A 24,469-nucleotide genomic window follows, 5' to 3' on the forward strand; every position below is an offset into this window, starting at 1 on the left:
GTCAATTTAATCTAGTAATAAAATGCACATAAGATAAAGAAAAATTTAAAGTATGCTAAGACTAGGCTCACAGTTTGATGTTTGCCCTGGCTTGGTAACTTTGCTTTTGACTTAACTTAGTTTTGATGCAAGGTTAAAGATGAGCAGACATGAAGAGGCTGTAGTTTCTATTATCTGTAATTTCATTTTCTGCAGTTCCAATTACCTGTAGTCATGCTCCAAAAATTAAAAAAAAAATGTAAAATTCTGGTAGTTGTGTACCATTTAAAGTAAGATGATGAAATTTTATGGATTTTAGTACCATACTGACAGAGTTTTAAATCATGACTTTGTCCAGCCTGGGGCAGTCTCCACTGTGAGTTGCCATTCTGCCCATCATTTAATAGCCATGTGGGCCATTCCATTTGTTCTCAGAGCTTCAGATTTTTGTGTTCGATAACTCCTATTGTGTATGTATTAGTAGCCTTAAACTACCAGAGTTATGAGACTGACCATTTGATATGACAAAGAAAAACTATAAATAACTTCATCCAAGTGAAACATGGAAGTTTCTAACATAATTAGGAAACAGAAAACTGAAACATAACCCAAGACTGGAGCTATAACATGGTTGATAGAAGGCTTCCTAACATGCATGAAGCCATGGGTTCATTCTACAGCAGAGAGAGAGAGAGAGAGAGAGAGAGAGAGAGAGAGAGAGAGAGAGAGAGAGAGAGAGAGAGAGCGCAAAACAAAAACAAACACCTGAACAAAGCAGGCATGATGGCTCATGACTGTAATTCTAACAGAGGCAGGAGAATCAGCAGTTTAAGGTCACCCTCAGCCACACATGGAATTGAGAGCCAGCAGCCTGAGATACATAACAACCTCCCTTCCAAGAAAGGCCAATGAAAGTGCTCATGTGATGAGTGTTGTTATTGTTCATCTGTAGACAGTAGTCCCTCAAAAATGTTCCTCTGTGTTCCTGTGAAACATCACAGTGAAGAATAAATGAGATTTGAGTGCAGAATTAATGTAATCCAGTCTTATCTAAGGTGTATTTGCTGAGGCCCTTGGAAGATTCTGCCCAGTGTTTAAAGTTGGAGGTACTGTGATGGCCAGTTCCGATGTCCCTTAATGCATGTCAGTTTTCTTTTGACATCTCTGTTTGCAGGCCTGCTAAATATGGTAAGGTGATTGAGCTTCTCAAAATTGCCAATTAATCTAGTTAATTACAACATCTGAAGCTGCCAGCATCCTATCCTTACCTCTTTCCTGGAGACCCAAATACCTTTCTAGGACATCACAGGAAAAGGGGTTTACCAGTTATTTTCCACTTTCTAAAATAAGTTGCCATTTCCCTAACCTTCTCTGATAGTGCCTCCTTGCTAGCTGAGTGTACAAGTCAGCCTCTGTTTTCTGTACCCAACCTCAGATGGTCTCTCTTCTATAAAGCCATGCCAATGTCTCTGCATTCCCAACAACATACATTTGCTTTTTTTCTTGCCTCTTGGAGATTCATTGCCAATATTGCCTCCAGTGATGATTATGATGATTGCTGACTTTCAGGAATGTTTTTATTTCCCCCCCGCCAGGAATCCAGGCTAATGAGATATGATGTCATTTTAGGAGGCTGGGTGAAGTTGAATGTGCCAACACAATTTTAAGCTTACTTTTGGTTGTGGCTTCTACGGCACTGGCATATTCCCTGGCTCAAAGAAGTCACATGGCCACACTTCAAGTTTGTAGTTGAGAACTGTATGCTGCTTACAGGGAAACGTGGTAGGGATGAATACCAGAGGGTGAATTTTTACCAGAACTGACACAGTTTGATTGACCTAGGAATGTATAAACTGTGCTCAAATTGTGAGGTTTGACTTATGTTTTTTTTTTTGTTTTTGTTTTTGTTTTGCTTGTTGTACTTTGATATTTTAAGATTAGAACATACTCTAAAAAGTGAATTTTCTAAAAGTAGAAAGTGAATTTTGAACTCCACGCTCTTTCTGGACTTGTGGCCTGAATGCTGGATGGCGCTGGTGAATCACATGACTCCCATTTACGTGCCCTGTCATGAGAATGAACAATCTCGTCTATCATGTACATATTGCTAAGCAGTGATGCTCCTCCGGTTGGCAGGCAATGTTTCCCAACTCAGCACTTTTCAGTTCCCAGTAGGTCTATGAGATGAGTGTCACTGTATACACTGAAGAACGTCTGTAGTGGAAAAAGGGAAACTGATCACTTTCTTAGGTTCCCACAAACCCACAGTTACTCCCTTCAACAGGTTTCTATCGCCACCCTGACTAAATATTAGGCAGTCCTTCAAAATCTATAAAGAACTCTAGGTTTCCTTTCTTCTGCCTGTTTTGGAAATTATAAAATGACTGTTTAAGTCAGTGGAAAAGCGTTATCACTGGACTACTAGAGGGCAGCATCCCAGTCCCACTGTGGAACACATAATGACAGCCAGAGGGAGAAATCAGAGTTGAATGGATGGCAGCAGAGGGTTCGGAGCGTTTAACCCTTCACCAGCCTTGTTCTAAAGTGAGAGTCTTCCTATGGGAACATACTAAGGCTTAGAACAAGACATGGAAGTCCTTTAGTTTTGTGTCTGCGGAATAGGGCCCACAGCTACGAAATAATACTGCCTGCCCCAAATCTACGTGTTGGAGTGCCAGGTGCCCTGTTCGTTGACACTTACCTAGAATGTGACGGCATAAAATATTATTTATACAGTCTGGTGCCAATCAGAAAATGTTATTTACATCTGTAATGTTTGTGTGGTTGCCTTCTCTAGGCACATGCTTAAAAATCTTTATAGTTCTTCAGGCTTATTAATTCACTTAGGTATAACCAAAACAGAAAAGCAATAGAAGCCAACACGGAAATATTTTTCATTTAGATACAAGTTTGGCTTATTTTTAATTCACTTTATGATCGTATTTGACTAATTAAAACCATTTTAAGGTATATTTTTAAAAGACCTAAAGGAGCAAGAAAGTAACTGTATACGTAATATTAACTCAAAGTATTTTGTATTTATTATATATAATGGTGTGACTACTACACTCAGCTACTTTGAGGACAAATAATTTTCTTACACTTCTCACTCAAGCACTATAGCTAATAGCACCACTATGGTACTTTTCAATACTTCTTTGGGGTTTTGCTGACAGTAGTTAATATCTTCATTTTCACTGAACAGTTTATAATGGATACCATGTGTATTGTATACTTTCCACAGCTTTGTCTATGGAATGTAGAGGAACCTAGCCAGATGATAGTATTCCTTCTAGCCAGTGTCCAGGGGGAGCATTTAGACAGTCTAGTTCCCTCATGATATTAACTCAAAGGAGGTAGGGGCAGAAACTGTAGAATCCTGTGACCTAACCTGACTTAGCCCTGAGTGACAGAGATATGTGTCATAAATGAAACTAAGTGCCCAGGATTCTGAAAGGAACAATGGCTCACAGGAGAGACCCACTGTCCGGTGGCTAGAGGAGTCAGTAGACCGAAGCGGCTCATCTTGGTGACACGAAAGACTGTGTGGCCCCATGTCTCTGGCCAGACCGACTCACTTTGTTGTGATCATTTAATCCTGCTCGAATGGTACTGTTCCTCAGAGAAACTTTGAGTAGATTCTAGCTTATTTCTGATTCATATTATTGAGACTATAATAATAATAATAATAATAATAATTAATAATGATATGGATTATTTTCTTATTTGATGTTTGAAAAATGAGTATTTTAGTGGGAGAGTCAGAAAAGTATTCTCTGGCTATGTACTTTCGCTAGAAATATCCAGGGATTTTTAAGGATTCCTTTCTTAAGGCCAGTATTAATTTAATCCTTTTGAAATCGAGGAGGAATCTAAGGGCTAGTGTGATACTTTTTTGTTGTTTGGCTTGGTGTGGGTTTTCTGTTTGTTTGTTTTTGTTTGTTTGGTCAGTTTGACACAAGCCAGGTTCACTGGGGAGAGGAAACTTCAACCTAGAAAATGCCTCTATAGAGTTGGCCTGTAGGCAAATCTGTGGGGGTGTTTTCTTCATTAATGGTTAATATGGGAAGACACAGGCAGCTGTGGGTAGTGCTACCCCTGGGCAGGTGGTCCTGGGTTGTCTAACAAAGCAGGATAAACCAGCCAGGAGGAGCAAGCCAGTAAGCAGGGTTCCTCCATGGCCTCTGCTATCAGGTGCCTACCTTGAGTCTTGCCCTGACTTCTTTCATGATTGTAAGCTTTAAGATAAAACAAATCCTCTCCTCCACACATGGCTTTTGGTTATTGTGCTTATCACAAGAGGAAGTGAAGCAGGACATCGAAGATGTCCATGTAGATTGATCCCAAATCTCTCAAGTCCTGTTCAAGTTCTCTGAGACTGTCACTAGGCCTGAGGAGGAAAGTTCTGGCCTTGTTCTGAGAAGTTCTAAGCACTTTATGCATACCCCAGGTTCTGTCTCATCAGAAATTCAGTATTGATAGGGGGAGATCCAGCTCTCTATGGTCTCATCACCTGAACCAGACTGTCTGGTTTGGGTGGTAGGATTACAGGCAAGATTTTTCTTTCTTTTTACATAAAGTTTTTTTTTTTTTTTTTCATTTTATATACCAACCACAGTTCCCCCTTCCTCCCCTCTTTCGGCCACCTGCCCCAACCTCCCCTCCACCCCACCCCACCCCACACCCACTCCTCAGAGAGGGTAAGGTCTCCCATGGGGAGTCAATGAAGCTTGGCGTATCAAATTGAGGCAGGACTAAGCCCCTCCCCCTGCATCAAGGCTGAGCAAGATTTTTACTTCTAATGACTCCTAAAATCGTCACAGCCCTGCGCCACTGGGTTCGACTCTCTTAATATAAATAGAACAACCATCTTATAGAGAGCAGATTTATATGTGCATATTAAAGCTTTGTATTTTAGCACTTTTATGTAATAAAGCTTATAATGGAAAAATAATATGCATTCATCATATAATCTTTATAAACCTTTTTAAAGCCCCACAAGTTATATAGAGCTACTTCCCAAAAACTATTTGCAGTTAATAGCTTCTTATGTGTTGCTCTAGGTAATTTATATGTGTATATAAGCACATGTACATTGTATGGTTAAAGGAAAATCTTCCCTAGTCCCCTCCAGAAGCTTTCTTGAATGGGCCCACAACAGATAAATTAATAGGGAAATGACATATTTTTTGTTTGGTTTTGAGGTAGCATTTTACACATCCTCCGGGCTGGCCTCAAACTTGAGATCCAACTTTGTCAGCCACCTGAGACAATAACAGGCATGAGCCACCATGTCAGGTAGTACATATAAATGTACTTAATCTGTACAGTAGTGACTAATGGCAGAATGATTACCTACCTGCCCAGGGAGATATCAATGGTTACTTCCATTCAGGTATGGAGGGAATGTGGACCATTCCCTCTGAGGGGTAGTAAGAGTTGTTTGTCTTTTTTTTTTGTTTGTTTGTTTGTTTGTTTATTTCAGGAGAATAGAGGGAATTTAGAGGAATAAAAGAAAACCTATTTGCAAACAATTATCTCTGGAATTTGAATGCATTCAAAAGACAGACTTCTATGAACAGCATATTCTATCTGTGCAAATTGAGGTAATCAATAGCCACTTCTGCCTTGTTATCCATGAGATTTTAAGGTGATGGTGGAAAATAATTGTGTTCTATCAGATCTAGCATTAAAGAGGATCAAAAGATAAGATATGGAGGCATGATGGCCAGCAATTATAATTCTCAGATTGTTTCTGTATCTCCACACTTTGTAGTATTGTTCACTCAGCCAAACACCGTATCAGTATACCTGTGTAGTACGTACTTTAAAACACATAGAAGCTGACTGGAGAGGTGGCTCAGCAGTTAAGAGCACCTTCTGCTCTTGTAGATGACCTGGGTTTGGTTTCCACACCCACATGGTGGCTCATGATTATCTGTAACTGTAGTTCCAGGTGATCCTCTACTCTTTCTGGCCTCCAATGACATTGCATGTGTATGATGGATACACATACGTGCAGGCAAGACACTCATGCATTGAAAATAAAAATAGATTTAATAAAGTAAAATAGAACCACATTTTACTTTTTATAATTTACTTTTATCATTTCTTTCACTCATCAGTCATATAGATCTGCTGCATTACTTTAATATTATTGGATTAGTGCTTTTCTTAATGAATGAAACAATTTGCCCTTTTATGATGACTCTTCTTAAAAAGTATTTTCAAATATCTTTGTATGATTATGTAATTAGCCATGAAAGAGACGATGTTACAGTTCAATCCCTGTGCTTATGGCTTTTAGAAACAATTTACCATGACATTATGGGAATTTCCCATGAAAATTTTAAAACATTAGTATAAGCCTTATGCTGAGAACAATGCAGACCCGCTCTTAACACTAATGGAGACCAACATGCAGGACATCACTCCCCAAAGAGGTGTAGAGGACTCGGCTCCATGCCTTCTCAAGCTTCTGGTGGTCATTGTTGTTACTTGATGTTCTGTTCTGTGGTCATTTCAGTTTCTGCTCTGCATCCATGTCTGTCTGTCTGTCTCTGTAAACTCTATTTCTCTAGTCTAAGGATAGTGTGATTGCAAGCAGATCTCACCTCAGGAATACTGAAAAAGCTTTTTAAACTCCTTATGTATTTGCTGTACAAGGTACCTTTACGGATCCTGGGAATTGGGACATGAACATAGCCACCACTTAGACTATTGCAGTTCTTGTCAGTGTGAGTCTAAGAGCAATCATATCATAATAAGCCAGGATGATTGTCTGGTGTGAATGGTTCATTTCTAATTCTTCGCAGTTTATTATCCATTAGTTCATTATTTTTCCTTAATTTTCCAGTTCCAAAGAAATCTTTAGTTAGTTTGACCCTTAACATCAATTAGAACTCTGAGTCATTTTAACTACAGCAAGAGTTTGCATATAAAATAGGTTTTGTGTGGCTGACATTTTGAGGGCCATGTACTATTGATATATTTCTTGTCTGGATGTGAAAGTAAGTCAGTCAATAGGATTTAAAAGATGGTCCGCTTAGAAGAGGAGAAGAACCCTCAGGATCAGATTTCAATTTTTAATTCAATTACAGGTTGGAAAAGAAAAGATTCGGTTCTACTTAGTTCCTGGTGTTAAATTGGATGAGCTTGCACCTCAACTTAAAACTGCACATTAATTTGGCATTGTTATACTGTTTTGTGTACGAAAGAAGAAATAGAGAACAAAAAGATCACATGGTTGTTCTTTATGGAGCATGTTAATCTACTTAGCTGACACATAGGCCAGTGTTGGGAATATGTGAGAAAGAGTTCCTGCTTTAATCTGAAAATTCTGGGGGGATTTACAGTGGAGCCAATCACCTCCTAACCACACTTAATCTGGGCCTTCGTTTGCTGAGTAAATTGTTTCAGGATCTTATTTTTAAAGATTATATATGACAGTATCTGTTTAAGGTTTGAGAAGTTAAAGAAAAAGACCTTCACACTTCATAAAGGAACGTGCTGATATTCTGCAGTGTGGAATGCAAGAGAACATTGAATAGAATGGAGCTAAAAGTTCATGTTTTCGTAATAATTATTATTAAAAACAAATTCCTAAACCATGATCCTGCATTGTTAAAATTAACAATAAGTTCATATATCATGTGTATATGTGTGTATATGCCTAAGTGTCTATAAACTACACCATGATTAATCAAAATCAGTAGAGGAAGGATGTAACTAGATTATTTGAAACAACTAATTTGAGGCTTCCGGATTATTAAACCATTTGTTGAAAGGTACCTATGATATAGATTTTTTTTTTAAAAAAAATATGGACCAGTTAGATTGTACACTGAAAAATTTCACGGGGACATATCCATATTGATGAGCAGGTGGAATTTGTAGCATCCAGAGATTTTTCTGAGTTCCTTTTATTCTTGCTTCTTAACTAGTGTGTGTAAGACAGGAGCAATTAATTATAGCCTGTGGGTCAGAACACAGTTTTCAGGGATGCCTCAGGCTTTCCTCTGAAGCTATGCCTTGTACTCAGTAAAGTTTACTATGCCAGAGAAAAAGAAGATATAAAGATTTCCTATATTAACATGGACTGGTACTTTGGATAGGCTGGAGTTCATGACGTACCCAGCTTTTGAAAACTATGGCAACTCCCAAGCATTCCAGTAGGACCAAAGCCCACACAAACTACTCTACAGACCCAGGAAGTCGACTGAGTGAACTTTTAGCTCCATTCCTTGTCAGTTTCTTAGATCCCGTCAGTTTCTTTAAGACTTCTTCACACTCTTTATTTGTTGCCACACACCCTTCATCCTCTTACACAAGCACCTTTGACCCAATGGTCACGATGTCTTCTTTCCACACTTTATAACAGGTAGCTCTATAACCACGGTGGGTGGCTGCCTATTTAATTGGAAGAATCTAGTTTTCACTTTTTTCCTTTGCTTACTCAGGTCAAAATTAAGCTATACCAAATTTTATATGTTCAGTACCATATTAAAGTTAATATCTTGAATAAAGATATTTGATCGATTAGACATGTAGACCTGATTAGGAAGTTTGAATTTCAAATCAGATCCCTAGAATATTTTTTAAACAGTGTTGCACTGTTAAAACCTGTTTATTGATAGTATTTAGAATTACTTTGTTAAATGTTGTATGTACACACTCACACTCACAGACATGTACACAGAGACACATACACACACACACACACACACACACACACACACACACACACACACACGCAGCTGATGTAGCACCAAATTACTTAAAGAGATAAAAGGAATTGAGTGGTAGCTAATGAATGTCAATACATTTTCTTTTTCCTAATGTAACCTGTCTAGTCCAGTCTTGTGTGATGTGTCTGTATATGTCCCGGTGTGTGATCATTTGTGTGTGAATTTAGAAGGAAGCCAGAGGCCAACCCCCATTGTCATTCCCCTGGAACCCTTTTCAGTGTTTTTGATGCAGGGTCTATCCCTTGGATCCGGAACTCATCTGTTCAGCTGGATTGGGTGCCTAGCCAGCCCCAGAGATCCTCCTGTCTCCACTTCCTAGAGCTAGAGTCTTGAGAGTAACATATGCTGGACTAAATACATGGATGCTGGGAGTTGAGTTCCTCATGCTGGCACAGAGAGCGCTTTATCCACTGAACTGTTTATCCTGGTCCTATAATTTGTCATTAATTTTAAAGAAAATGATTTATCTTTGTCTTCCACTTTTCATGTTTGGCTTCGTGTGTGTGTGTGTGTGTGTGTGTGTGTGTACATATATACATATATATGTGACTGACAAGCATATCTATGTGCATACACATACTTATTTAATTATTGGAGTTATAAAAGATGTGCAGAATTACTGGGGTAAATTAAAGCTAGTGACAAATGAGTCAATGGAATACGGTTATACATTTAATATTTGTTTCTCTCCTTTTTCTTTAGGTAATCTGGAGTCTGCTCTACCTCTCCCTTCATATTGCCTTCAAATATTGCTCATCAACATAAAGTGACCAGGCTTACATATACACAGCACCCAAAGAAATCTGTTAAAGTGGACATCTGACAACAGGTAAAAGAATATTTTTATTTCTGGTTCTTTTGGTCATACTTACAAATAAAATGGACAAAACATGGCAGCTTCCAAAAAAAATAATTATAGAACTGTTCACAAGGAAAATCATCGTGAAGGAGTATGTATGTTCAGATTGAATCTTGAGAGTTGATCAACTCTAGCTGCTAGTGAGAGTTTAAGGAGGTTCTATTTTCCAAGGGTAACGGGCTGAGAACTTCATACTATGAACCATTAGTATAGTGCCAGTAGTAAGTCCTCCCAAGGGCCTACGACCTGTCAACCCACAGGTTCTCAGGCCCAATAACTGGAAGATGCATATTCTGTGTTGTGGAGTGTGTCATAAATCAATCAGAAAGTGGTGGTTTGTTCTCAGGCTATCTGTGGCACTGGAGCTCTTTGGTTCACAGCTGGATAAGATTGATAGCACCCTTTCTCCTCTGGTGGTAATGCATACCTCCTTTAAGGGCTATGAAAGGTAGTAGGGATTAAACTCCAAGGTCCCTAACAACTTGATTTCTCTGTATCTGTGACTCAAGTATGGCAAATCTCCAGTCTTGGGGTGTTACCATCAAGTTCTAGACAGTAGCCAAGAGCAATCACAATAGACTTTAATATTTGAAGGTCTGTGGGACCTCAGTAGCCAACAACACCAATAAATGTAAACCACTCCTGGCTTTGGGATTTTTGGTTTTTAGCCTATAGTTTCTTGCAGGGGGATTTATGCTGCATTATAGGGTAATTATATTTTGGCTTTTTAAATACATGTACGTGCTTAAATTTTAGAAATGTCCCGCAATAGTTTTTTTTTTTATGATTTTCCTGAAAGTCTTTAGTGTTAGTTATCCTTCCTTGAATTTCTTCCTCTACACTCTATTGCTCCACCGCCTTCTATCACTGTGTTCTGTCTTCTATCTCTTGAAAACCTCCTCTTGCCATGGCACTTTACTAATTTCCTGACCTGTATTGGTATTTCACATGAGATGTGTATATATAAAAACTCAATGCTAACATCCTCAAATAAGAGAAAATAGCTATTTGTCATTCTGGGTCTGGGTTGCCTCTCTCAGAATTATTGTTTACAATTTTATCAATTTACCTGTAAATTTTGGATTTTTTTTTCCTTTGTATGGGTGAATAACATTCCATTTTGTAAATGTGCCACATTTTCTTATCCATTCATTCATTGATTAATATTTAGGCTTTCAAATTACTGGTTATCATGGATAGAGCCTCATTGAACATGAATGAACTCTCTGTAGTAAAATACAGAGGCCTTTGGGAATATGCTCAAGTGGTGCAGTTGTATCATGTAGTAGATCTGTTTCTAGCTTTTCCCAGAACTTCCATACTTCTGCAGTGATTGTCAAAGTGACTCCTATCACCAGTGAGTAAGTGTTCTTTGTCCATGGCCACACCAGAATTTGTTTTGTTTTGTTTTTGTTTTGTTTTGTTTTCATCTTAGATATTTTGACTGGGGTAAGATGAAATCTCAAAGTTATTTTATTTTGCATTTTGTTGCTAAGAATTTTGGCCATTTGAGAAATATTTTTCAGCCACTTATCATGTGAGAACTTTCTATTTAGTTTGGTGCCTCCTTTATTAATTGTGTGTTTTCTTGATGTTTGGCCTTTTTACATTTTTGCATGTCTACATACTAATCCTCTGTCAGATATATAGCTGGTAAAGCTTTTTTTTTCTAATTGTGTAGACTCCATATTTACTAGAAGTAAAACTCAATGTCCCAATTAGAAAAGTCAGGGGAAATCCTTACAAATGGAATGCATAAGAAGAAGAGCTGGATAATATAAGCAAAGGAAATTAAAGATGTTAATAAGCACAGGATAGGAAATATGGGAAATGCAGGACACTATACAGAAAATATAGGACACCATCAAAACACAGGATCTTCAAATTATAGGCATAGAAGAGAGAGAAGAATCCAAGGTCAATGGTTTAGACCAGATTTGTAGGAAGGCTATAGAATAAAACTTCCCCAAACTAAAGGAGGACATAACCATGCAAATGAAAGAAGCCAATGAACCCCAACTAGACAAGACCAAAAAAGAAACACCGTGTAGTATATAATAGTCAAACACTAAATATACATAATAAAGAGAAAACATCCAAAAGACACATATAAAGGAAAACCCACCAGAATGACAACTGATTTCCTAGGAAAACTCTAAGAGCCAGAAAAGCCTGGAGTTCAATAATTCTAAAAGACCATGTCCACCAACCTAGACAAATGTACCCAGAAAAACTACCTGGCATAGTTGAAAGAGAAATAAAAACTTTTCATGACATAAACAACCCAAAAAATTTAATACTAAACACAAGATACTGAAGAGAGTACTGGAAGCAATATTCTGAACTGAGGAGAGGAACAAACATAGCCAGTAGACTCTAGAAAGGAAAAAAGCCATGACTTGATGAACATACACCACAGGTAAGAATATAAACCAGCAGGAAACATCCAATGGCTTCAGTCTGTGCATCACTTTCAATAATAACTCTATCAATGACTGAAACTCTCCAATCACAAGACACAGCAAAAGCAATCCCAAGCAGAAAGAACAATACTGGATGGATAGCTATTGCAGACTCAAAGACACATTTTAGAACTATACTAAATAAAAACAATATTATACTGGAAAACAGAGAGACCAATGAAACAAAAGAGAAGACCCAAATAGGAGTAAGCATAACTACAGCCATCTGACTTTTGACATAGAGACAAAACACACATGGCAGAAAAGACAGCATCCTCAACAAATGGTGCTGGGAAACTGGATGTCCCCATTTAAAAGAATGAAGCTGGGTCCATATCTATAATCCTGCCCATAAATTAGGTTCAAGTGGATGGGTGATCTCAGTTTGAAACCCCAAACACTGAAACTGCTAGAAGAAGACCTAGTCGGTACCAAAGACCTTACAAAGTGCAAACATAGTACCCTAACCAGACATGGGCCTAGGGAAAGGACTTTGCAGACAGAACTCCATTAACAAAGGAGTTAAGGCCAAACATTGACAACTCAGATCTCATAAAACTAAAAATTGTATAACAGCTAAGAAAAAAAATCATTCAAGTGAAGAAAAAACCCCAAAGAAAATCTTTGCCAGCTATAAATCAGAGGATTAATACCCAGAATATACAAAGAGCTAAAAACAGCCAAAAGATGTTGAAAGATGACCTCGGAATCTAAACAGAGTTCTACATAGAAGACATAAATGGCTAAATGATACCTCAAAAAGGGACTCATTTTTCCTTAGCAATGAAAGGAATGTGGGTTAAAGTAACTTTGGAGATGTTACCTCACCCTAGTCGGAATGGCTAAGATATATTACTCTCTTCTTCCTGGCCCAGTCTATTAGTGACTTTGTCCTTAGATTTATTTTTCTTTGAATTTTTTTTCCACTTCAAAATTTTACTTCATTTTGGCCTTTCTCCAGAGATTTTTTATTAAGTTATAGTTTTGAATTCTTTTCACTATTTCTTTCAACTGTGTGTTTCATGGTCTTCATCACAGCACTTACTCATACCCTCTGTGAGTTCTTTGTAATTGCAGTTTTGAATGTCTTGTTTGTGTCTCATTTAAGTTGTTTTTCTCAGAAAGTGTTACTGTGGTAGCAGTATTTTTATTATTTAATTTAACTTTATTTTATGAGACTGTAGTTAAAATGTTCCTCCTTTCTCTACCCTCCATCTAAACCCCTCATACACCACTCCTCCCCACTCTCCTTCAATTCATGACCTCTTTTTTTCCCCACCAGTTGTTACTGCATGCACGTTTGTATGTGACGTATATTACTAAATATAACTTGTTTCCAGCTGTATATAACGCTACCTGTATGTTTTCAGGGCTGATCATTTGGCCCTGGACAACTGGTGTGCACCCCGCTGGGGAAGACCACCTCTTCCCCTGGCAGCTTTCTTCAGTTGGCCACAGTTCTTGACATAGAGTTGAAGTATGAGTACCAGTTCTTAGCAGAGACAATTGTGTTGGTTAGTAGGTTGTTTGTTTGTTTGTTTGTTTTATGGGAACTAAAGATATAGAGTTAGGTCTTTGGTAGTGTTTCTTTGTGTAGAAATCGTGTTTCCCCTTTGTTGAATGAGTGTTTAGATACCGGTTTTCTATTAGCACAGTTTATCAAGACTGAACATCCGTTCAGTCTTGGGGCAACTCACTGATGGGGTTTGAATGGAGTATCAGAATTGGTCCCCGCTCACCCCAGGCATGTGGAGCAGACTTATGCAGAGTGGGGGAAATGCTCATAGATAGTCCTCAGGAGGTAAGAACTTCCCCTCAAGTAGCTGGAGTGAGTGAAGTGGCTATGGGTCTCTGAGGTCCCAACCTGGGAGCTGGGAAATCATGAAAGCACAAGACACAGGGTCCTCAAACAAGCTGCCGGTGTGGATGTGTTGGTGGCAGGAATCTTCCCTTCCTACATGGTGGGGAAGGGCCAGCCAGTAGGAAAGGAACATGTATCCTTCAGGAGGTTGTGGGAGCAAGAGGAATTGGAGTGGAAGTGATGAGTCTGGTGTCCTTACCTGGAGAGTGGTGTGCGTGTGCATGTGCGTGTGCGTGTGCGTGTGTGTGTGTGTGTGTGTGTGTGTGTGTGTGTGTGCATGTGTGTGTGTGTGTGTATTTATGCCTTCAAAAATGATAGGAAATGAATCACGAAATTTTATGTCTAAATGTTTGCCATATCAAATGTGATCAAGACTACAGTCATTTGAACTCATAGATTAGTAATGAAAGATAGTTTCTTTTCCATTCTGCATTTTGGAAATTACAGGGCCACATCTTTACCGCTAGTAACTGTCTGTACATTCTACAAGAAAAAGCTGTTTGCTACATAAATGCCTTCTGGTTTTTCCTCAGCTTTTCTTTTTTAGTTTACAAGCAAAAAGGAAATTGGTCACTTCACAATTTAATTTAAAAATGTGTAATGAGCTCAGATTCTTAAGACAATTTTCTAGGCCAATTGCTGTTGTCTACTTATTTAAACAATGTTTGCAATTCCCCTGTTTTCTTTAAGTATTTTGCATTTCTAAAGATGCTATTTTTGGAATGAAATGTTGTGAATTGATCAACATACAGAAATAGTACTATTTTAAAACCTAATCAGAAAATAGGAGAGATAATTAGTGTTGTGTCCACCAATTAAAAAAGATTATATCATACTGTAAACATAAACTTTTTAAAAGTAATTCTTAACAAATGTGGTATTTTTTTAAGTAACTTGTAACCTCTATAGAATATTAACCTAATAGAAGTGTTTTTCATAAAAAAAATACACACTTTATATGCATCATTTGTCTATGTCTAAACCTTCCATCCTGTTGCTGGTTTCTTTGATATTTTAGTAGACTTTTGTTGTGTGAGTCTTTTTCCTCCTGGGAAGACATCATAGACACACACACACACACACAACTTACTCCTAAATGGAGACCGCCGATAGACCAAAGTCACAGTCTCACCAAAGTACAAGATGTTGAACGAGTGAGATTTTGGGGGGTGACTTACAGGTGTACAGATGATTCAGAAGCAGCTGCAGCCCCGAAAGCCAGGAGCTCCCTGAGCTCTGCAGACCTCAGAATCCCCTCTCCTTTTTAGCAGCCCTGTCAGCGGCTCCTTCTGCAGCAGTCTGGCCCTCTGCGTCCTTGGGTAGCGGCCCTGGGGAGAGGTTCTGCTTTCCCTGACTTGTGAAGTTGGCTGGCCTCTCCAGTCTCACACATCTCCTGTCTCTGTCCTGGAGGGAATGTTTCAGAGGACACTGTGAACACAATAGTTTCAGTGTGTCGAAGCTTCCCTGTGCTAGCCGAGATTTTAACCACTGTGACAAAATACCTCATGAAATTAACTTTAATGGAGGGAAGATGTTACTTTTATCAGATGTTCCAGAGGCTGTCATCACTGTTGCTTCATTTCCTTGTTGTGGATAAATTGTCCACCCCAATAAACCTATCTGGGGTCAGAGGACAGAACAGCCACTATGTTAAACATAGGTTTAGGCAGTGGTAGCACACGCCTTTAACCCTAGCATTCCGGAGGCAGAGGTCTGCCTGGATCTCTGTGAGTTCAAAGCCACACTGGAAACTGCCAAGCATGATGACACACGCCTTTAATCCCAGGAAGTGATGGCAGGAAACAAAAAAGGTTTATAAGGCGTGAGGACCAGGGACTAGAGGCTTTTTTAAGCTTTTAGGCTTTTAGCAGCAGTTCAACTGAGATCCATTCGGGTGAGAACTCAGAGGAAACAAGATCAGCTGAGGAATTGACAAGGTGAGGTTGGCTGTGGCTTGTTCTGTTTCTCTGATCATTCAGCGTCCACCCCAATACCTGGCTCCCATATTTTTTATTAATAAGACCCTTTAAGATTTGTCTTGTGCCTGTGGTGTGACACCTTGCACAGCCTTGGTGCAGTGGGAAGGGGCTTGGATCTGCTTAGGCTCAGTGAGCTGGGCTCTGCTGACTCCCCATGGGAGACCTCAATTTGGGGGATGTGAAGATGCAGGGTGGCTTGGGAAAGAAGGCTGGGGGGTGGGAGGAGGGAGGAGGGGGGTCTGTGGAGAGCATGAGGAATGAGTAGAAAATTTCTTAATAAAGAAAAATAAAATAAAATTAAATTAAAAAAAGATTGTCTTACAGTGGACCACTGTGAGAACACCATGATAAGGCAGCATGTGATGTAGTATACCAAAGGTAATCATGATGAATGCCATGAAAAAAGTCAGAAAAGGCCACAGTCCCAGAGTTCTATACAAAAGCTCACCCCAGGGACCCAACTTCATTCTCTTAGGTTCCCCAACTTAAAGGTCCAACTTTTTCTCAACAGCACCAAAGGCCTCTGCCTAATCCTCCAGCACCACAACACTGAGAGATGTTTAAGATCAAACCATACAATTTCTACGGAGTGAAATTTTTAGGCTAATGATGTTTTGAAAATCAAGTACTCTTGACTGTTTCAATCCTAAAGGACATTTAGATACACAGAATATAATAAAAATGTCAAGTGGTTTATCTTTGGCTTATTTTGTTCCCTGAGTACATAACCAAGTAGACTTATTTCTAATTCTTTGCATATAGCTTTACCACCAGCAGCAGTTATTAATGATATCCAGTTGCTCACATATTACTTACACTAAGTTTCTTAATATTTCTGAAATTTGTCTCATCTTAAAAATAGAGTATCAAAGGATGCCTGTGGAAACTAAATTGATTAATAAATGCTCACTGGAGATCATAAGGACTTGTTAAGCAATAACAGTGATTCAAAATTTATAAAGGTATATCCCTTTATCCATATCATTTTTGTGTACCATAATCATATTTAGATTAACTTGGATATCTTGCAATTAGGTCAGTAGAATAAGAGATGCACAATTTGAAATGTTTTCAATATTTTAAATAGTTAATTTTATTTTTAAGTTGAAAATAGTTTTTTTCTTATACTATGTTCTGATTATGATTCCCCTTTCCCCAAATATTCCCATATACTTACCACCTCCCCACCCTCCTAAATCCACATTCTTCATCTCTTTAATTAGAAAACAAACAAGCATCTTAAAAAAATAAGAGAAAAATAAAATAAAATAAAACTTGGCACATTTGAACAGGACAGAACAAAGAAAAAAAAGAAGAGCCAGAGCTAAATAAAGCACAAGAAACATATATAGACACAGATACACAAGGCTTAGCTCACAAAAAAATATAAAATTTGTGTGTGTGTGTGTGTGTGTGTGTGTGTGTGTGTGTGTGTGTCTGTCTGTCTGTCTGTCTGTCTGTCTGTCTGTTTGCTGTGGGGCACATGTGGAGGTCAGAGGACGATTTTCAGGAATTAGTTCTCAGCTTCCACCATATTGGTTCCTGGGATTGAACTCAGGTTGACAGAATTGGTTGCAAACACCTTTCCCTGATGAGTTATATCTTGCTGACTCTAATTTGAACGTTGTATTGTTACTGTGCTTGTCTCTAGCCCCCAAGCTCCTCCCTCTCTCTTTCTATGTAGTTTGGAATAACTTATCATATTTTATCTTCTTGGGAACACTAGAGGACTAAAAGAATCTGCCTTTTCCATTAACACTCAGAAATTCTGTTACACTCATTTCTCACCATCTTACTCTCCCAAATAGAATGGGGGGGCACATTGTCATTCATTTACTGAGTTCTTTTTAACTGTAATTTGGGAGTACTTTAAAAATTATCATCTGAGCCGGGCGGTAGTGGCACACACATTTAATGCCAGCACTCAGGAGGCAGAGGCAAGCAGAGCTCTGTGAGGTCAAGGCCTGCCTGGTCTACAGAGGGAGATCCAGGATAGGCACCAAAGCTTCACAGATAAACCCTGTCTTGAAAAGTAAATAAATAAATAAATAATAAAAATTATCAATGTCTGACTAAGCAGTGTATGTAATAGAGAGCTAAAAACAATACAATATAAAATAAAAATTTTCTATTACCATGGTTCAATGAAAAATGAAATCTTTATGATTTTTAAAATTATGATTTATACTTCCCGTATTTCCTATATCTTCTAAAACTTGTGTAGCTACAATAGAACTCTACGACAACTCAAAAAAGTTCATAAAATAACTCATAAAATTGCAGTTGTATCTCTGGGATTCATGGAATTACATTATCATTTAAAATAATCAGGCAAATAGTCATATGGAACAATAATGAAAATAAATATGTACAATTTTTAATAATAACCATTAGACTGAGTGTTTTTCCTCTTCTGGGCTTTCCTCTCTACTCTCTGTTATAGGCATCATTAAACTGCACTTGTCAGTACTAGGTGAAGAAAGTGTCATCGGAAAAACCATGCTCAATTATGTCTGTCATCCATGACATTAAAATTCAATTTGGATAAACACTCAGTGCAGACCATGTGGCCAGGAAACCTTACAGAATTTATTTGTCCTTTACAATAAAATCTTGAAGACCCTTATCTTATAATTAAAGTTGATAAAAACACTATTATTGATTCCATTCAAAGGCTTGTGGGATCCAGTCACCTTTGTGACAGCATGTGAGGACTCAGAGGATGTTAGACTAAATTATATACATCTGACCTCAAAGGAAAAAATACTGAAGGATCTCACTTTTTTGTTGAATGTTAAAAAGAAAACAAAATCTGAAATCACAGACATCAAGAATAGAGGGGCATTTTCTTAGGGTTGGAGGCCAAAACAAGAAGTTGGTATTCAGAAGAAGGTGCTGGTCAAAGGCTCAGAGCTGCAGCTGTGCAGGATCTGTGACCGTCGGTCTCCTTTGTATCACAGAGTACTGACTGTATGCTCTGAACCTGCTAAGACGGTAGACTTTAGGTAGTCTCAACACACACATGTATATGGGGGGGAGGGGGAGGGAGGGAAGGAGAGAGGGTGATGGATATTGCATGAGGATATGAGTGTCAGGTTAAATTGAAGGTCGTTGTCATCTAGACATTAAAATATCATTATTTGCACCTTATACACTCGTGTATGTGTGTGTGTGTGTGTGTGTGTGTGTGTGTGTTTGTGTGTGTGCATCTGTATGTGAGAGAGTGAATGTGAAAACCATCTACACATTTACAAAAGCAGGAAATAAATGTATCCATAGGCTGATTTTGGAAAACACTTTGAGATACACACACACACACACACACACACACACACACACACACTCACACTCACACTCACACTCACACACACATATAAATTAATAACAGGAATTCTTGAACACAGGAATGTTGCTTTTTCTTCTATATTTCAATGTAGCATCTCTGTACCCCAAGAGGATGTGGAGGCAAGGTTTTCACTGTGTGTAATTTCTTACATATTAAACTGTGTATCATCTCTCTCCACAGGAGAGTATTTAAGTGTTCTTAGGTGTGTACATATGGAAGAGACTTTTCTCTATTCCCTCAACAAACCAGCACATTTATCCGTGTAGCTGATAGAAGTTCTTGGCAATGAAAAGGGAGGAGACATATTTACAAAACTGTTGGTAGTATTAATTTTGGAAAGGTAACATTTTAAATTAGGCTGTTATTATTAGGGCTTGGTGATGGCTCAGTTGTTATGTGCTTGCCACAAAATTGTGAGGACCTGAGTTCAGTCCTCCAGAATCTGCATCACAAACAAAAAACAAAAAACCAAAAACCCAACAATTCCTATCATCGCAGTGCTGGGGAAGCAGAATGAGGAGAATTCTTGGAGTGGTTGCCCCAAAGAAGCCACATCAATAAGCTCCTGATACCATGAGAGATCCTTTCTTGAAAAATAGGTGGAGAACAATTGAAGAAAATACCATATATCAATACCTGACAACACACATACACACACACACACACACACACACACACACACACACACACACACTCACATGTGCATACACGCACACATACACACCTATGCACACACATGCAGACACACACACACAGACACACACAGAACAAAGCATTTTTATTATTGAAGTAAAGTAGTTATATTTCCTTTATGCTTAAAAGTGAGATTGGATTAATATTTATTTTTGTTTACTTGGCACTTCAAGGTTATATCTGTATTTCTTAACTTCACTTTCAAATGTTTTCTTTTCAAATAAATAAGTACTTTCAGATTTTTCCTCTTAATAATCAAGGCTGTATATCTCACATTTTTTTGGTAATTTTCCAAGCACAAGAATACTAAATATATCATTAATAAAGTAATATTGTAGTTACAATGAGATTGCTTTGCCAGCAGCTACCAAGGGTGGTACACAGAAACAAACATAGAGGATGAACTGTTGTTTCTTTTTCAATAGGTTACTTAAGTCTCCAGAAGAGGTGCAGAGATGCCATCGGAGACTGGTATACCACCTCCACAACCCCTCCCTCCGGATGGAGGGTGGGGTTGGGCAGTAGTCGGAGCATCCTTTATCTCCATTGGATTTTCATATGCCTTCCCCAAAGCTGTCACAGTGTTCTTCAAAGACATTCAGGAAATGTTCCACGCCAGCTACAGTGAAATTGCGTGGATATCATCCATCATGCTGGCTGTCATGTATGCAGGAGGTAAGGTCCTTGGTGTAAGAATATAGTTCTTTGTTAACACATACTTTCTATTGACCATGTCCACATACTAAAACTCTTATTATATTATTATATCAATCAGTTAAAACCAATCAAAAGCATAATTAGAACTGGATTTTAATGATTTTTTTATGATTTAGCATCATTATCTGTTTACTTCACTTTGAGTCTTCATAGAATATTTGGTGGAATGGAGAATTGTCTGTACAAATGAGGTTTGCCACATTATCAAGATTCCAAATGAATCATCTGCTGTTCAGTTTGGAATGAATGCCATACTATAATGTTGGAATTATTTCTTACCATCGCTCTAGCTGGCAAAAATGCTTTTTTATGGAAAAGGAAACGCATATTTCTGTCAGTTTATAAATCTATAACATACTCCATTTTGCACTGCCCAGAAGGACTGCTTGCATGTACTTTCTACACACATTCAAGTTTTATATGTGGAATAATTCCTTAATGCTTTAGGACTCCCAAAATAATGACATCGTTTTATTTAAGTGGCTGCTTCCAATTATCTTGTTAGAGTCTATGTTAAAACAGGAGTGTAAGTCATGAGAGAGAATGAATATATCAAACCACCCTGCATTGGAGTGTTAAATAATGGAAATTCCTCATTATTACATGATCTATTGTCTTTAAAATATTCTCAACAGTAGACCAGACTTTTATAGATTTTTTTTTTATAAATCATCACTTAAAATACATGGGTTTTAGAATTTTCATTTGTCAACTGGTAATTTAACTTCAAGGGACAGTTATAGACTCAGAATATAAGAATTCAAAGGTATCATATAAATCACCTACTGTCATTTTTTTATTATATAAGTAAAGATAATGTGATCCCTCATGAGGGAGACAGAACATTAGCAATAATAACTAATATTTATTAGAATTTGCTCTTGGCCAAGGCCTCATTCCACACTTGATTTGTGTGATATTTCTTAATCCTCTTGACAGCCCAAGAAATGATGGCCACCTTTCTGTTCTGGGACTAAGGACATAGACAAACTAGCTTTTCAAAGACACAGGGCTCATTTCTGGATAAGAAATCTAAGCCTTCAGACATGTGGCCACTGTGCTTTCATCCTCTCTCATCTCTCTCCCTCTGTATATGTACAAAATGGTAGAGCTAGGCTAAACCAGTTCTTTAGAAAACCCAATACAAATGCTCTTGCCTTGCAGGATTGGCACCTGGACCAGAGGCATACCATTTATTCTTTAAGATGTTGTCTCTCTAATGTACTACCCATGTGAACATTTGATCCATAAATAATCCTACTTTATGTATATATGTGTGTGTGATAAATGTCACAGTGTCAAGTGTGTATTTTCCACTTTTTTGTTTTAATGATTCTAGATTAATAAGACTGACATGTTTAAACTGTTGAGTCTTTATTTGATTATCAAAATTATCATTTAAATTCTATTTGAGCATGTATTTGAAGAACTATGCTTCAAAAAATCTTTTCTGGCAGTCACTTTTGGATGCTTATTTTAAGGATTGTAGCTGTTATTTCTTACATGTATATCAAGATGGTTGTTCTTGTGAAGTGCATCTTGTTCTTCGATAGCTCTGGTGTTCTTTGATGATGCTGTGTTGGGCCAGCCCATTTGTCTTGACCTGATAGGTCAGGGTAAATATTAAGATACCTCTGAGATAATTTTTTCCTGCATTTTAACTGGATGCCTCTAGAACTAGACCTTGGTCCATTGAATTTGGATATCAGGCTCCATTATGTCTTTCACAATTTTCTATTGAAAATATTGTTGACTAACAGTCAAGATGCAGCCTTTGATGTTGTTAAGGTCAATATCTGAGTCATCTTCTTTCAATCTTTGATAATAAGAATAACCCCCAGTCCTCAGTGACTTCAAGACAGGCCAAGTTCATTTCTTGCTCATTCAGTGCTCTCTGTCGTACCTGCATTAGCACCTATGACTTTGTGTCCTTCTCTAAACCTACGCCCTCTATGAGATGAAGAGAAGGGATATAGTATGCAACATCATCTGCAGTGTTTGGTGTCCAGGCTTGGAATTTATGAGCTCCATTTCTAACTATATCCTACTGGTCAGAACTGATGATTGCCCTACATGGAGGCAGGGCCCACAATAATTGAGAGCTTCCTGGAAAAAGGAGAACTGGCTAACATACAGTAAGTCCTGGACAGAGTTTCCTGCTCAACAGCTGTTCTCTGCAAGCAAAGGAGAGCTGGTTTATAGAGCTGCTGCAGTCATAGCACAGACTGTGAGCTGCCTAGATCAAAAAGGGTATGAGGGTAAAGAATGACATCATTTTAATTTAATTCACCATGACTGTAATTTTTTTCATATTACTTAGTGTATGTGACATCTTAATGAATAATATTTATCCAACTCATCATATATAAATGATTTTATGAATACATTTGTTTCATTTTAAAGATGTGTATAGTATAAATTTGAAGAGGCACAAAGGAGAAACAGAGTGTCTCATGTATCCCATTCTGGCCTTGATCTCATTGTATAAATGATGATGGAAGGCTGACCTTGAACTTCTGATTCTTCTGCTCCTACGTTCCAAGTGTGGGTTATGTAGTTCAGGGGATGAACACAGGCATAAAGGCTAGATAAGTTCTCTAACAACGGGAATACATCTCCATTGCTCAAAAGAAAACTCTTGAAATTAGTAAGTACAATGGCAACGTGATATTTATAATCTTTAGGAAGATCATTAAAATATTTACAGTAATAGAAGAATCAATTATGTCTAACATAAAGTGAATAGGTGTTTTGGTTTTGGTTGCTTTGAGAAAATAACTTAAGGCATGTAAAAATACTGTGTCGGAACTAATAATGGTGACATCTAGGAGAGATACAACTAAGCCCTTGGAATATGGCCCCCAATCCTCAATTATCAGGACTGCAGCATTTTGCATGCCATTCCTGGCTATGTGGGAAATTATTCGACCTTGTGGTATTTAGCTTAAAACTGTAAATACAACCAAGGCCAGTGTCTAGTGGGAAGAAAACCCATTAAACTGCAATCCATACTGCTGGATATAGAGTTTATCCGTTCACCTAGTTCCTCAAACTGACTGTGTTTTATGTCTTACCCCTATAACCAGGCTTTGGTCTCTGAACAAAAAAGTGTTTTGCATGAGGCGTGCTGGTGACCACCCAGAATCCCAGGACTCAGTCAGCAAAGGCCAGGAGGAGTGCCACAAGCTTAGGGCTAGCCTGGTCTGTGCAGCAAGTTCTAAGTCAGCCAGGGCTACACATTGAGACCTTTGCTCAGAAACTAAAGAGGCCAGCTGTGGTGTGGTCCATGACATGAATTCAAGGCCAGCTTGGTCTACATAGTGAATTCCAGGAAGGCAGAACTATGTAGAAAGACTCTGCCTCAAAACAAACAACCAAAAGACGAATAAGTAAATGAGTAAGAAGAGCAAGGGAGTCTGCTAGGAGATTGTTTCATCTAAATATATAACTGGGGTGCTGCATCCTTGAAATCTCAGCAATATGTAAAAAAAATGAAACACGAACGGTTTTGACACCAATTGACATTTCAATGTAGCTGGGTAAAATTTCATAGAATCCTACCCCTAGACGAAAAGTTATAAGGAATTAATGACTGGTGAGGGAAGGAACATTAATCTTCCCTAGGGATGAGCCTCCTAATTGGTAGTCATGGTTACCTAATATCAAGTGGTCAGTCCCACAAACATATACATACAAATAACACTAAATGGACTCCACAGGGATATACCCACACAAAGATAGCCACATAACAATAATAATTAAAGATAAAAGAGATCGTGAATCTGAGTAAAGGAGAGAATGGGAAGGGCTGAAGGGGAGGATAGTG

General features: G+C 38.2%; 1 protein-coding gene across 9 annotated transcripts in view; it reads left to right on the top strand.

Annotated features, from left to right (window-relative positions):
• Slc16a7 (solute carrier family 16 member 7) overlaps positions 1 to 24,469 on the top strand; it is a 160,252-nt gene that overhangs the window by 76,429 nt on the left and 59,354 nt on the right. For 7 of the 9 annotated variants that reach the window (XM_028886299.2, XM_028886298.2, XM_028886297.2 and 4 more), the window contains 2 exons: positions 9,429 to 9,555; positions 20,352 to 20,601. In XM_028886299.2, the coding sequence (XP_028742132.1) occupies positions 20,382 to 20,601 (220 nt within the window). In that variant the 5' untranslated portion in view covers positions 9,429 to 9,555; positions 20,352 to 20,381. Of the gene's footprint in view, positions 1 to 3,423; positions 3,589 to 5,508; positions 5,586 to 9,428; positions 9,556 to 20,351; positions 20,602 to 24,469 lie in introns of those variants that run through there. The other 2 variants (XM_037196720.1, XM_037196722.1) reach the window with 2 other exon arrangements.

The sequence above is a fragment of the Peromyscus leucopus genome, chromosome 18, assembly GCF_004664715.2.
Source record: "Peromyscus leucopus breed LL Stock chromosome 18, UCI_PerLeu_2.1, whole genome shotgun sequence".
NCBI lineage: Eukaryota > Metazoa > Chordata > Mammalia > Rodentia > Cricetidae > Peromyscus > Peromyscus leucopus.